Source organism: Anolis carolinensis, chromosome 5 (genome assembly GCF_035594765.1).
Source record: "Anolis carolinensis isolate JA03-04 chromosome 5, rAnoCar3.1.pri, whole genome shotgun sequence".
Classification (NCBI taxonomy): Eukaryota; Metazoa; Chordata; class Lepidosauria; order Squamata; family Dactyloidae; genus Anolis; species Anolis carolinensis.
The window spans coordinates 31,770,342-31,784,683 of NC_085845.1; the positions used below are offsets into that span (position 1 = coordinate 31,770,342).

The 14,342-nt window shown below is 38.2% G+C and overlaps 1 protein-coding gene across 2 annotated transcripts in view; it reads right to left on the bottom strand.

Moving 5' to 3' along the window:
* Nucleotides 1-14,342, bottom strand: part of ndst4 (N-deacetylase and N-sulfotransferase 4) — a 149,355-nt gene that overhangs the window by 3,172 nt on the left and 131,841 nt on the right. For both annotated transcript variants that reach the window (XM_016994116.2, XM_062983498.1), the window contains exons 9-14: nt 12,892-13,015; nt 11,507-11,681; nt 8,795-8,965; nt 6,090-6,199; nt 4,540-4,642; nt 1,340-1,831 (exon numbers count right to left, since the gene is read on the bottom strand). In XM_016994116.2, coding sequence (XP_016849605.1) covers nt 1,712-1,831; nt 4,540-4,642; nt 6,090-6,199; nt 8,795-8,965; nt 11,507-11,681; nt 12,892-13,015 — 803 coding nt within the window. In that variant the 3' untranslated portion in view covers nt 1,340-1,711. The remainder of the gene's footprint in view (nt 1-1,339; nt 1,832-4,539; nt 4,643-6,089; nt 6,200-8,794; nt 8,966-11,506; nt 11,682-12,891; nt 13,016-14,342) is intronic.

Genomic DNA, 14,342 nt, shown 5'->3' on the forward strand with positions numbered 1-14,342 from the left:
CATTAGGCTAATTAAGCGTTTGCATATAGCGCCCCTCAGGTATTGGGGCGCCGAGAGAGAGAGAGAGGTAGCGACGAGAGAGAGGTGAGACACCAAAGCTGGTGCATGCACGCACTCTCTCACACACAACCAAGGTAGGCGAGAGAGAGAGAGGCACTGTGGGTCCCTTGCTGCTGCCACCTTTGCCTTTCTTTGCTCCTGCGGTCTTTTCCTCCCATTTCCTCCTATGACTCCCTTGCGTCTTGGAGTGTCTCCCTCGTGCCCCGGCCGAAGTCCGCGGGGTCCTAACGCCTGTCCTCTCATCTTATTCCCAGTTTTTTAAAAAAAATAGCTTGGGTACCTGGCAATTCCTGGGTTATTTGAAAAGGGGATTGTTTATTTTTTGGAAGTTAGGGTAGGTAATATCATATGTTACACTATGTCTTAAGAAAAAACTCAGTCTTTTCTTTTGTTTATATGGATGCTCTCATGAAAAAATGTATAAGGATGTGGGTGAACTATAATTCCCAAAAATCTTGAGTCAACCCTCCCAAAACTCCCCTAGGATTCACAGTTGGCCATGTTGGCTCTGTGTGCCTAGTTTGGTCCAGATACTTTATCAGCTGAGTTCAATGTTCTCTGAATAAGAGTGAATTACAACTCCCAGATTCCCAGGGCAATCACTCCCAAAGCCCATCTGTATACACCAGGGGTCCCCAAACCTTTTCAACAGTGGGCCAGTTCACAGAGTTATAGTTCTATGGCAGGGTAATCAACATGTAGTTCTTACTTATACTGCCCCTCATCAGCATAGTTGGAGATGCCTGGCGCACCACACATTAACCACCACTACTGTATGATGAAAACCGCATTGTCTTTTTGTTGATATGCTATACAAGACCTGGCAATCTTCAAGTGCCATATACTTGTTTAGGAAAAAATGTGAAGCTACAGTCTTAAACACTAATGTGCTGTGCCGATAGACCCAGGCAATTTTTTTTTATAATTGTTGTAATATGAAAACATATTTTTCTCTTTGAAGCTGGAAGTAGAATTGTTTTATAGTATATACCTAAACCAAGGAGAGTTACCGCGGTGGGGGTGGGTGGGGGTTGTTACTGAATCTCTTGGGCCATATATTGTGCTCTTTTCTGTCTGTATCATTAAGAAAGATGAATGAAACAAATGGGCATGCAGCAAGCAAATCTTCCTCCAAAGGAAAGATTCTTGGATAATATAACTACATTTATTTTTCTTGATGGGTGGCAATCCAGGTATCTTTAAGATCAGTTCTAAAATAACAAAGGAAAGATGGGACAGAAAGCTGACTAAAACTGCAGTTGTCAAGGAAATTACAAACCTCACAATCCTCTGAGAGATGTTTCCATCCTTTTGCTTGTGTCTTGACAGACTGTAATTTGTCATATATAATGAAGAGTATCGATCATAAACACAATTTCTGTGACTCTTCCAGTGACTGGAATATGTGTGAGTCCCAGACAAGATAAAGAACAATTCCACATAGCTCGAATGTTTTTTTTCCAGACTTAAAAGCTGATACCACACATACATTTATATCTTTCTCTCCTCCTTTTGGTGTGTGGCTTTATTTCTTATTTTATTAATTCTGAGGAAAAATTATTAATGTGGTCTGTTACAACTGAAGATCCATCAGTAAAGCAAAGGGTGGTAGAGTGAAGGAAACAGGATGTGGTACAGTCTCTTCTTGGTGCTATCTCAGTTTCTGAAGCTCTTGTCTTAGCCAGGATGGCAAAGGTTGTCCCAGTCTGTGTAGCAATTTGGAAAGTTCCACGTTGTGATCTCTGTAGTAGTTTGAAAGGAATGCCCTAGACTGATGGTGAAGGAAAGAAACGGTCAGATATAATTAACAACAGTGGACACTCCTCTATCAAGACATTTATCTATAAAATCCCACAATGGAATCTTTTTCAGGTTCTGAAAAGATATGGCTATGATATCATTCATTAAATATGAAACATTTTAAACATCATGAGTACAATACTGGGCAGGATTGCTTAAAGTTCAATGATCACCATACTTTACTAATCATACCTGAATATGTTTTTTCATGTCAGGAGCGACTTGAGAAACTGCAAGTCGCTTCTGGTGTGAGATAACTGGCTGTCTGCAAGGACTTTGCCCAGGGGATGCCCAGATGTTTTTTGTTGCTTTTATCATCCTTGTTCCCGCATGGAGCTGGAGCTGATAGAGGGAGCTCATCTGTGCTCTCCCCAGATTGGATTTGAACCGGCAACCTTCAGGTCAGCAACCCAACTTTCAAGTCATTAGTGCCACCGGGGGCTCCTATACCTGAATATGATTCATTGTAAACCCTGATATTTACAATAGAAATGCATTTCTTATTAAATTAGTTTGTTTCTCCAAAAATACTTAAGGATATTGATAGAAATGTTACCATGCCATGGCAATGCAGTGGTTGGCCCTGAGGAAAAATAACAGTCAAAAGAAATGGAAATAGCAGATTGGAGTCCAAAAACTTTAATTTAGTGCCAACATGATTGGATCAACACTAGAATTCTTACACTCCATCTAAAAAAAGGAGGCCTAACCTACCTTCATGATCACCATATATATTTGTGTATGAATCAACCACATAGTTAATTAGGGGAAGATTTGGGGGTAAATTATGGATTTTGATATGACCTATGGAAAAGTTGAGGGTCATTCTGCAGAAAGGTGAAATGCCAGTGCTACTTTAGTGGCTCAGCTGACCCTGACCACTGCCATCACCATTTCTTGCCCAGGCATTCATAAAGAGTTTTCAACACTCTACTCAGGCCCCATTTACATTGACCATATAATCCAGTTTCTGTATCCAGATTATCTGCTTTGAACAAGATTATATGGGTCTACACTGCCATATAATCCAGTTTAAATAAGATAATCTAGATTCAGACATTGGTAGTGTAGATGGGGCCTCAGAGAAGGCAGCGGTTCCCTTTTGTTTTTGAGAAAAGTTAAGGTATAATATGAATTTTTCTTTAAAAAAGAATCGCTCCCTTCTTTGAGTAGAATGGTAAAAGTTGGAAGAAAAGTCCATGCTGGAAGAACTGATCCCCCACCCACCCACTTTGCTTTATGGAGGAGAGTTAGAGAGCTCTCACCACCATCTTCCTATCCAAGTATTCATAAAGACCAGAAACAGTACTAAGTAGATATAGTAGAGGAGTCAGTGTTTGGCTAATAATATTCCCTCTAGGAATCTCTAGGTTCTCCAGTGTGAGCCTATGGTCAATTTCCTCCAGTCATGTTAAAGGACCTATAGATATTTTTAAATAGAGCACCCCTCTAGGAATCTCTAAGCCTTCCAATGCAATTCTATGGACAGCTTATAGAATCATAGAATCATAGAATAGTGGAGTTGGAAGAGACCTCATGGGCCATCCAGTCCAATCCCCTGCCAAGAAGCAGAAAATTGCATTCAAAGCACCTCTGACAGATGGCCATCCAGCCTCTGCTTAAAAGCCTCCAAAGAAGGAGCCTCCACCACAGTCCAGGGGAGAGAGTTCCACTGCCAAACAGCTCTCACAGTGAGGAAATTCTTCCTGATTTTCAGGTGTAGTTTGAAGCCATTCTTCTGGTTGACCTCAACCATAGGGTTATGTTGGAAGACCTAGGGCCCTTCCAGACAGGGTCAAAAATGTGGGTCCTCTCAGACTTTTACAGGGAACATTTTTAGTCAGATCCATGAATAATCAGATCTGTAAAAGTCAAACCCACAAACTTGGAGGGACAGCTGTAATGGGAAAAACAAAAAACTTCTCTAGTAAAAAAGGATTAATCCAGGACAAAGCAGGTAAACCTTACTTTGTCCTGAATGAATTTGATATCCCATTAGATCTGGGCCTTCCTGAAAGTCCTGGGTCTAATGGGGTATAGGTCCTGTGGGGACTAACTGCTGGGTAGTCTTGCGACTACCCAGGGGTCAATCCCCACAGCCCATCTTGGTTCTTTGGGCCTTGTGAGCCCAGAGAACCAAGCAGGGCAACCACCTCCTACTCAACCCCTCCCCCCAATTTCCAAAGCCTTAAAAGTAAAAACAAAAACAAAAAACTTACCAGGCTGCCATGATGCCTCTTCAAAGGCCTTCTGGTACATAGAAATGATGCAGCAGGAGGAGGGGGAAATCACTTCTGGCCCCCCTCCTCCTGGCACATATTTTCTATGTGCTAGGAGGCCTCCAGAGAAGTGTTATGATGGCCTGGTAAGTTTTTTATTTTTGAGGCTTGGGGGGGGGGGGGTTGAGGTGACCCCATGACATTGTGGTAGTTACCGTGATGGCCTGGGGACATCCAATTCGGAACATCTGGTTCTATTGGGCACGTGTGGGGACAAAAACCCACAGTGAAATTGTTTTTTTAAACCCACTTTGGTGTGGGTTTTTCCCATGTCTGGAAGCGCCCCTAGAAATTCCTAGAGAGTTGTCTCAGATATAAGAAAGAGCCATTTCTTTATTTGTGGTTTTTCACTTTCACAGTATAGTTTCTATTACAAGGTTAGATACATGGAAAAATGTACCTCTTGATCCATTGGTGGATATTTTCGGCCTTTGCTTTTCCCCAGACACTTTGTTTTTCCACTCTCAAGCAGCTGACACCAAAATCCTTTCTGAGGGTCAAACCTAAAAAAAAATCCTAAATTATAATAAGACCTCTGCATAGGAATTTGGGGGGTGAGGGGCAAAGCTAAAGCAACAGTGTTAACGTGCCTGTTTAAAACAACAGTATCTCAATCCACATAGACAAAGATACTCCAATGATTATTTAAATACACACTAAAATCATAGCTGGTTTTAAATATAATGAATTAATTACTATGCTTAATTTTTAATATATTGTATGGGGATTTGCAAGGTGTATAAAACATTGCTGAAGTATTGAATCACTTTTCCTTGGAAGGTATGTATTCTACTTGGCAAATATCAATATTTGGAAAGGCTGAAATATTACTAGCTAGAGTATTATAGTAATTAACACCCACCGACCCATTCACCTACCCACACACACACACACAGACACATATCTTGGGCTTATTCTGTTAACAGCACTGTGTATGTACACACATATTTGAGCACATTTGAGACAAAGTGGGATTTATTTTCTATCTCAGTCTATTACTGTTCTAATCCACAGTGTTCAAATTACCCTTCATAGAGGTATCAATTAAAATTAAATAAATCATTTATTAAATGGAAACTTTGAGAAAAAGATTCATTTGTAGCATGGATTTACCAATCTCTTTTTTGCATAGTAAAGTAGTTTTACTGGCTTTCAGTAATTTCCCAAGAGGAGAAGCAATATTGCTTGCAGTATGCATAAAGTTGTAGAATGATGCTCTGAACAATATATCTTTTTAAACAAAATGTGCTTTTTTACTCATGTGTGTTTGGACTGGTTTTTAAAAATAACCAGAAAGTATGAAACAGAAAGTAAGTTGCAGTAGATTTATTATTCTGGATTAGGAGTAAATAGCGTATAGGTTATGACAGATGTCAAAGTTTTGCAGTTTTGTCATGTATTCACTCACATTTTCTGAAAACATTTCTAGAGGGGTTTTTTTGCATCAAGCCCACCATTCTGTACAGCCTCTCCCCATCTATGTGCTTGTAAATAGTTTTATTTACATAAAATCTGTTTTTTTTTTCTTGCAATAAAGCTCATGATTTTTACTCCTTGTACTTGAACACCCATCAGCTCTAACCATCATAGGCAATGTTAAAGGATAATGAGAGATGCCACCCAAATACTTAATTTGTAGGCTCACAATTTCCAATTCATGGTCAGAAGAATAAATCCAGTAGATGAAGAAACCCAGTAAATAAAGACAATTAATTTTGACAAAAAAAACTTTCCTATTATTTATTCTATTTCTATCCTACCTTTCCACCAGAGGAAGCATTCAGTCTCACCAATTTCTTTAAAAACAAGCTAAACAATAAAACCACTACAAAACAATCAAAAAATAAAATTAGTAAAACAAGTAAACATTATACAGTTAAAAGACCTGTGAAATACAAAATATAGCATACATAATGAGTGGGAAAGATAGTGTAGGGAAAATGAACTCACATTAAAGCTTCAGAGTAATTATAATGTGGAGAAACTCCTAGAAACTTTTGAACTTCATCCATGATGCTAGCAGGGTCGCTTCTTAGCTGCTGTCCATCAATAATTAGCAACTGTATGGGTAAACAGGCATAATTATAGTGCACAATCTGTGGTGTAACATAGAACAATTGGTTTGCTATGGAATCTTGTTTGCTATAGCATGGCATATGTAGCTGTTATAATGCACTAGGATCATTGTATTTATTATAATTCTGCAGTAAGATTTTGTGTCTGTTCTGACAGTAATTGGCAACAGAAACTGATACAAAATATTTCAGAAGCATGCATCAAGTCAAGTGAATAAATAGTTATGATGTTTTTCCACATTTCTATTTTTAGGCTGACCGACTACGGAGTACAATCATATCAGAAAAGACAAAAACACTAACTATCACAATTTGCAAGACGTAAAAGCAAAATCATGTGAAATACATTGTAATGTGACTACTGAGCAGTGCAATGGAGGGCATTGACAGAGACAGTTCACTGTGGTCCTTTATAAAAATACAAAGCAGCATTCAATTATATACTTCTTGGCCTTAGCACTAATATTCAGGGAGGCATTTCTCTCTATTTCACTGCCTTCACAGGCATGGTAGAGGTGGGAGTGATTCCAGTGGAGACAGCCCAATAGTTTATAGTGGCAGCGAGTTAAACTGAAAAGTCAGTGGTTCAAATCCGGAGAGCAGGGTGAGTTCCTGATATTAGCCACAGCTTCTGCCAACCTAGAAGTTCAAAAGCATGCAAATGTGGGTAGATCAATAGCTACTCTTCCAGCGGGAAGGTAACTGCACTCCACGCAGTCATGCCAGCCCCATGACCTTGGAGGTGTCTACGCACAACACTGGCTCTTCGGCCTTGAAATGGAGATGAGCACCAACCTCCATAGTCGGACACAACTAGATTAAATGTCAGGGGAAAACCTTTACCTTGCCTACTTACCTACCTACCTACCTACCTACCTATATAATATACATCCATATAACCCTGAATATCAAGGCAGATAATCCACAATATCTGCTTTGAACTGTCTTATCAGAGTCCACACTGCCATATAATCCAGTTCAATGTGGATTTTATGCAGCTGTGTGGAAGGGGTCAAAGAGAGCCATTTTACCATTCTGAGGTAGGCCCTCTTAGAGCTGGAGAAAAAAGAAAGGAGAGAAGAAGGAAGGAAGCAAGGAAGAAAAGATAAAGAAGAGACAAGGGAGAGAGGGAGGGAACAGGAAAGAGAAAAAGGAGGCAAAGAAAGAAGAGAAAGAAAGGGGGAAAAGTTATTAGGGGAGGGAAAGAAAGAGAAAGGCGGATTGAAAGCAGGGGACAGTGGTCCCTTGGGGAGAAAGGGAGGGGAAGTGAAGAAAGAAAGAAAGAGAGAGAGAGGGAGGGAGAGAGAAAGGGGGGAAGAGAAAGTATAAGGGGAAAGGTATGGGGAGGGGAGGAAAGAAAGCAAAAGAAGGGGTGAAAGCAGAGGGCAGTGGCCCCTCTGACACCTGGTCAATGCCAGGTATATATGCTAGTAAACAAGTAAAATCCACAATATTTTCAAGATAAGTGGCAGCTTATCCCATAATCTTTTTAAACATATTTTTATTAATACTGAAAACAAAAAATAAAAAAGCAGAAAAATCAGTTATTTACAATATATGATAAAAGACTGAGGCAGGTAGGAATGATAGGGGAGGAGCTAATGGGATAACTAATGTGTCACCATACAAAACTAACCAAAACAGAACAAAACAAAACAAAACAAAAAAGAGAGAAAAGGGGGTCTACAAGAGATAGGTTCGGGGAAGGAAAGGAAATGTAAGTATGAAAAAATCATTTGGCTTCAAATCTAATAATCTTTGTTACATGTAGTTTATGTCAATTGCAATTAGTTTGGTCCTTGTGTTAGAGTCCTCTGCTTTTAGCTGATAAACACAACATGGCTAAACCAGAATTCCTGCATCTGTTAAGAAACTGTAGACTGCTTTTAATGTTTCCTTGCTGGATATTGCTCCTGTGAGATCTTAGTCTGAATTATTGAAATTTTGAGTGCACATTATTAATTATGGGTGCACAATAACTGCACTTCAGTATATTTGATCAAGTGCTCACTGTCTCCAGTCTTGTAAAATGTATTCCACCAACTGGAGAACTGTAAGAAAAAGGAACTGTGTAGCTATTAGGTACTTTTCAGTAGTCTGCTTGGAGTCCTGTATTTACTGGAATCCTGTCATCTGCTTGAACACAGACTAGATCTTGGGATATCTTTCTTCTTTGGGTGATGTTTTTCATGCCCCAAACTCTTATAAAACAGCTCTCAAACAAATAATTGTTCCAAGGAAAACAAAGGTAGGAGGAAAAAAAAATCTAAGTATTAGGATCACTTTTTAAAAAACAACACTTTCTTCAGTAGAAACCTCTCATTTTTAGGTGTCAAGGGATTTTCCCCAGTGTTTCCTAAAATAATCTCACACTTTAGTACTGAAAACAAATGCATCTCTCTGCTGAAGTGCTTTGGCTTTCAAGACGAGGCATAAAATGCATACTTGAGTTTATCAATCCATTATTAAACACGTTATAACATTACAATCCATTATTAAACATGTTACAATATTAAACATGCTACCAAGTTATGATGATCATTTATCACAGCAGGAAAATACTTGATAAGATGAAATTACCTGGGAAGTGGGAAAATATTTCAGCCATCTCTCTATATGGATCGCATACCAGCCAGGAATTAAACACCTTTTTTGTAGAATCTTTAGCTCTGAATGTGCCAAGTCATCCGAAGTAATCACTTCATAGAAATTGAATTTAAGAGCAGCAGAATCCTCATGAGAACGTTGGTGCTATTGAAGGAAATGGATATATTCACAAAGGTACACAGACACAAATATAAAAGTTTGTAAACTCAGAATGGCATTCTGATTAAATTGCCTCTGGTCTATGAAGCCTTATGCCTGTCATGGATCTGTATCTGAGTAAGAATGACACAATAAATTTCTTATTCTTAAGGTGAGGGTGACACAAGGCTCTTTATTATTTTTCCTAAAATTGATTAATATGGCTACTGCCACAGTATACTGAAAAACAGAACTCAATGTACTGAGATTTATGCTTTGATACATTGCAAATCAGACTACTACAATAGCAGTAATATTAGTTTATTAATATTTTGCCCTGATGTACAATATAAACATGCAACAATATGAAAGTATTATATAAAAGAAATGGCATCTACATATTGCATATTAAAAATAATTTGAATTAAAACTCATTAAACATAAACAACAATACTATAATAAGATTAGATGAGAGAAAAGCCTTCCTAGAGCAATCAGCTGCAATATCAATGATAAATCATGCACAAATTTTCATGGCTGCTAGGGTAAAAAGAGAAACCTTCTAAGCTACCATAGAGTTGGCATCAGACAGGTGATAAAACAGAATACATCCCAAGAATTTTCAGTGAATCCTATCCTGGTCCTGCATTTAATTTGCACTTATTGGAAAACGATTGCTGTGGTTCATGGAGGTTTGTTGCATTGTCAATTGGGAAGCAGCTGAATAATGGTCCGGTCCCTCCTATGAGCAATCATTGGTGCAGTGGACTGAACAGGACCCTTCTTGTCATTCTCTTTCATACCAGAGATTGCTCACACAAGGGAGGGGGTGGGACCATCACCCTGTGGTTCCCCAGTTTACTGGGAAATGGACTCCCATCAATTACAGTGGCTGGTTACTGTCTTGTGAAGATTGCAAGAACTTCACAGTCCCTAGTCCTGAACTAAGGGAAACACAGAGGTCATAAATACAAAACACTTATGGTTAAATAATTATAGATTGTGCATTCATAATCACCCAACAGGATTCTGGACCACACAATTAAAAACATACAAAATGTCAATGTATACTTTAAATATGATTAATAGTTTAATTCAGTTTTAAACTATTAACGACACTAAAAACATATACTTAAATAAGGATATTTTAAAAGTGAAAATACAAGGTTAAATACAATATAGCTTTCAAGTTTTGCTTAAAGACCTTTGACTCTAAATGCTTGATTTAAAAAGTCTTCACTACTATTAGGAGGACAACAAAGAGAGAATCCTAAACCTGGGCACATTCACAGGGAAGGTTATGCTTTTGAATATGGTGAAATGGGACTGGGAGAAGGACCTCTCTTATGAATTTCACGGTCTAGATGTGCTAATATGGATAATGCAGTCTATGAAATATCTGCATTGGCAACAGTTAATTTCAAGATTGAATTTGGGGTTCTGGTTCCGACTTTAATATGTCCTACCTCATTTGGTTGCTAAGTTTATTTAATTGTTTTTAACTGGCTGTTTGCTATTATGGTTGGTGTTGATCTATAATTTACAGTAGACTCTCAGTTAACCAGAATGTTAGCAACTGGAACTCTCAAACAACTGGCAAAATAATCAAAGAAATAATGCTTTAAATAAAAAGCTGTTTTTAAAATATAGCAAAGCAGCAAAACTGTGTTACATTAAGTTAATCTTGTCTTTATTTGCTTTTGATTACTGTATTTCAATATTAACATCACATCAATACAGAGTTTATAGTATGGTATAGTATGGCATTAAATTATGCCTATTTTAATAGCAACTCTCAAGCAACCAGAATATACATTAATCTAATATCTATCAATCTCCATGGGAGCTGGTTAACTGAGAGTCTACTTTGTATTGTGAGCTGCCTTGGGTTCAACATTGTGAGAAAGTTGGGATATAAATGAAGGCAAATGAGTACATCAATAAGTGTTTTAGGGAACCATTTTTTTCTATACAACATCCCTATTCTGAAAATGAAACCCTGCTTCATCTTGCTCTCAGCAAGAAAATCTGTAACAACAACATCTTTTAGATAGGGTCTAAAGTAGCATGTACTTTAGGTTGGAGGTGGACATCATGTTTGAACTTAGAAAACCCATTTCTACTTGTCTGTAGTTCACTGGGCCTTTCAGTACTGCACAGTCAAAGCATAGGGACACCACACTCCATATTCTGAGTCAGAATCTGCTTACTTGAATTGTGAACATGCCACTGTTGTATTTGACCACAATAGATTAATGCACTAGTGCGAGAGTCTAATATCAGATCAAAGTATCTGAGGTCTGATTTCCACTTTACTGTAATAACAGAAAAACCAATTTTTATGCTTTCCCATAAGCTACTACTCAGAAACATGTTAATATTGGCAGAGAAGGAATTATGTTAATTAGCTTCCTCATATAGCCTCTCTACATAGTGATTACATGGCCTGGAATAATAAGTCACAAGAAACCATCTCCCGCCTATCAAAGTAATGGATATGGTTTTGGTATCTCACAGTAGTTAATTCATGTTCTTTTTCTACTATACCTGGTACCAGGAATATGCTCGATCTGATGGATCAATGAGAATGGTGATGATTTTTGCTTTGGGGATCAGGGAGACGGCCCGTTTGGGGGCATCCTCTGAATGGAAATAGTTGGCACTTTTCTCAAACAAGATATCAGTGGTGATGTTGGAAGGAGTAGGAAAGAAGCTCATGTACCTACAAGTAAAACAACAATAGCAACATAAATTCAAACAAATCTTCCGTCTCTCTGCTTGCCAAAGTAAGCATTTTAACACTTAGAAATTTGTATGTGTATCTGTGAGAAGCAAGGGGGGAGGGAATCAAATATATACTTTGTTGAATCAGTAAAGGCTATAACCCTCATTTGAGTTTTAACTGGTGCAATTCAGGAATGTGAAAAATGTAATTGCCCATATATTACAACATTTTAACTTGCAACTTCATCAGACAGATGGTATTCCCCGTCATAGCATGCTGCCAGCATGGAGTCTGCTGGAGCCCATCAAATGGCTCAGTTGGGCTCTGTGCTGGCAGTGCACTAAGAGGGAACTATGAGGAGTTGGGAGACTAACCACCTCCTCATTGAAGAAGCTGAGAACAGAACATAAGGAATCTGTGGACAGCATGAAAACGTCGTGGGATGGCAGCCCATGAGCCACAATGGTAAGGGGCAAAGCTGGGTGCTACCCATGGTTTCACATGCTGTCCCCCACTGTCCACAGGCTTCTGGACCTCCATGTGATGAGGTCCTTGCTCATGCTTGACACTTGGAGGGTATGGAGTTGGCTCAGCCCTATTTTTAGTCCCAGTGAGGCAACTGCTTGAAGCAGCTGATGCTGGGAGATATCAGCAATTGGTTGGAGGTGGTCTTGCCTTACATTCATGCTGCCTTCAGATGCACCTTTCACATATCTTAAAGAAAGGTCCAGCCAGCGTTAATAGAAGGGATGAGAAAGGACATCATTTTGATTTCAGTCTCAAGAAACTAAATGCTTTGGGTGCATGTTTCGCTGGATTACAATTTAGAATGCTATCATACTTCTGTTTTGCTTTCATTCCCTTTCCTGATGATGGCCAACATAAAATTTACCTTTCTCCTGGCTACAGATAGTAATGTATAACTTACCTAAACAGCCAATTAAAAACAAAGTAAGTGAATGAAAGAGAGGGAATAGTGTTTGTTTGTGGCAGACATAAATATTGGTATTGTAATGTCAAGCAAGGAGAAAAAAGAACAATGTTCTGAAAAAATTTTCATCAGTACAGACTAATTCTAATTCAGTCTTGCAGAACTATGTACAGAAAATTCATTTAGAAATTATGTAGTTGTCAGAAATGCTTCTATAATTGCTCCTCTGTGGTTTAGCATATGCTAACTATTGACTTTTTTTTTTGTTATTCTTACCAGTCTATTCCCTTGTTATAGTTGTTTCCATTAAAGAACTGAACTTCTTCAAAGGTTTTTGGACTAGGGAGATTGCTAATGATGGAGGGATGCATAAGGAGAAATAAATAAAGTGCAGTTGTTCCTATAGAAACAAAAGACAACAACAGAAGGTTGAATTAAATCATAGTTCAGGAAAGGGCAAAGGGTGTAAAGCAGTTACAAATGGCTTTGTAGAAAATAGATTCCCTAATGATAGAAAGAATTCCAGTTATGGAAGAATATGTTAATATTGTGTAATTACATATTAATCCAAGCAATAACTTATTTAAATTGCTTTTCATTTAAATTTTGCTCTCTGACGAATTAATGAAGCCCCAAATGACTTGTGTGCTGAATATATCTACATGTTTAAAAGAAAATTTGTCCTGGAATTTAAGAAATCTTTGCAACCTAAGAATATACTTTATGCATGCGTTTTCTTTATTTTAGGGTGTGGTGTTTTTTAATGTGTTTCTGTCAGCTCTCAAACCTTTGCTCACAATAATATCTGAAATGCAAACACATATATACACAACACACATTATTCCCTTTCAAAAGGTATATAACCAACAACTGTAAATACACGTGATATTCATAACAGTCTTGTGAATGAAAGTGCCTTCCAGATAACCGAGTATACTTGATATGAATGTCAGTTTTGGTAACAATAAAGACCAGTTAGACCCACTATCTTTAAATATAATTAGTGCTAGAACTCTGCAACTGATTAGACTGAAATGGAATGATTGGACTGTGGGTACATCTGCACATTTAGAATTGATGCAGTTTAGCGCTACTTTCAACCTCATCAGAATCATGGGAATTGTAGTTTCATGAGACACCAAGACCCTTTTGGAAGAGAAGATTAAACACATTGTAAAACTGCAACATAAACAATTCGATAGCACCATGGCAGTAAAAGTGGATTAAATTGCAAGTGTGGATATACATTAGGCTAGCTCAAAGCTAGTTGGGTTGATCTGGAAATCTGGATTTCAAATCAGCCCAATCCTATTTCTTCAAAATATTTACAAAAATATAAAGAAAACACTGGAGTGAGAGAAGCAGAGGGCTTTTACTCCACAGGTCAGTGTCCAATCTGGACCAAGAATTTCACCAATGTGCTCCAATCACAATGCTTTAGAAAAGGGTACTGGGACAGTAGAAAGATACTAGGAAATCATCCTGCTTGAATGCAGTGAGAGCAGTTTCTGCATAAACATATGTAAAATTGAATTGTAGGTATTTGCAGAAAGTACAAGCTGGTGATAGGAACCAACTACCTCAGAAAGCAAAGGACTCTGTTGGAGTGTTGAATTTGAAGTTTGGTGGTTCCTGTAGTGGTAGATTTCTGTCATAGGATCTTAGATTCAATGATATTCAAGATCCCTTTCAACTATATGATTTCTCTTGCTTGGTAAGTGAAGGTG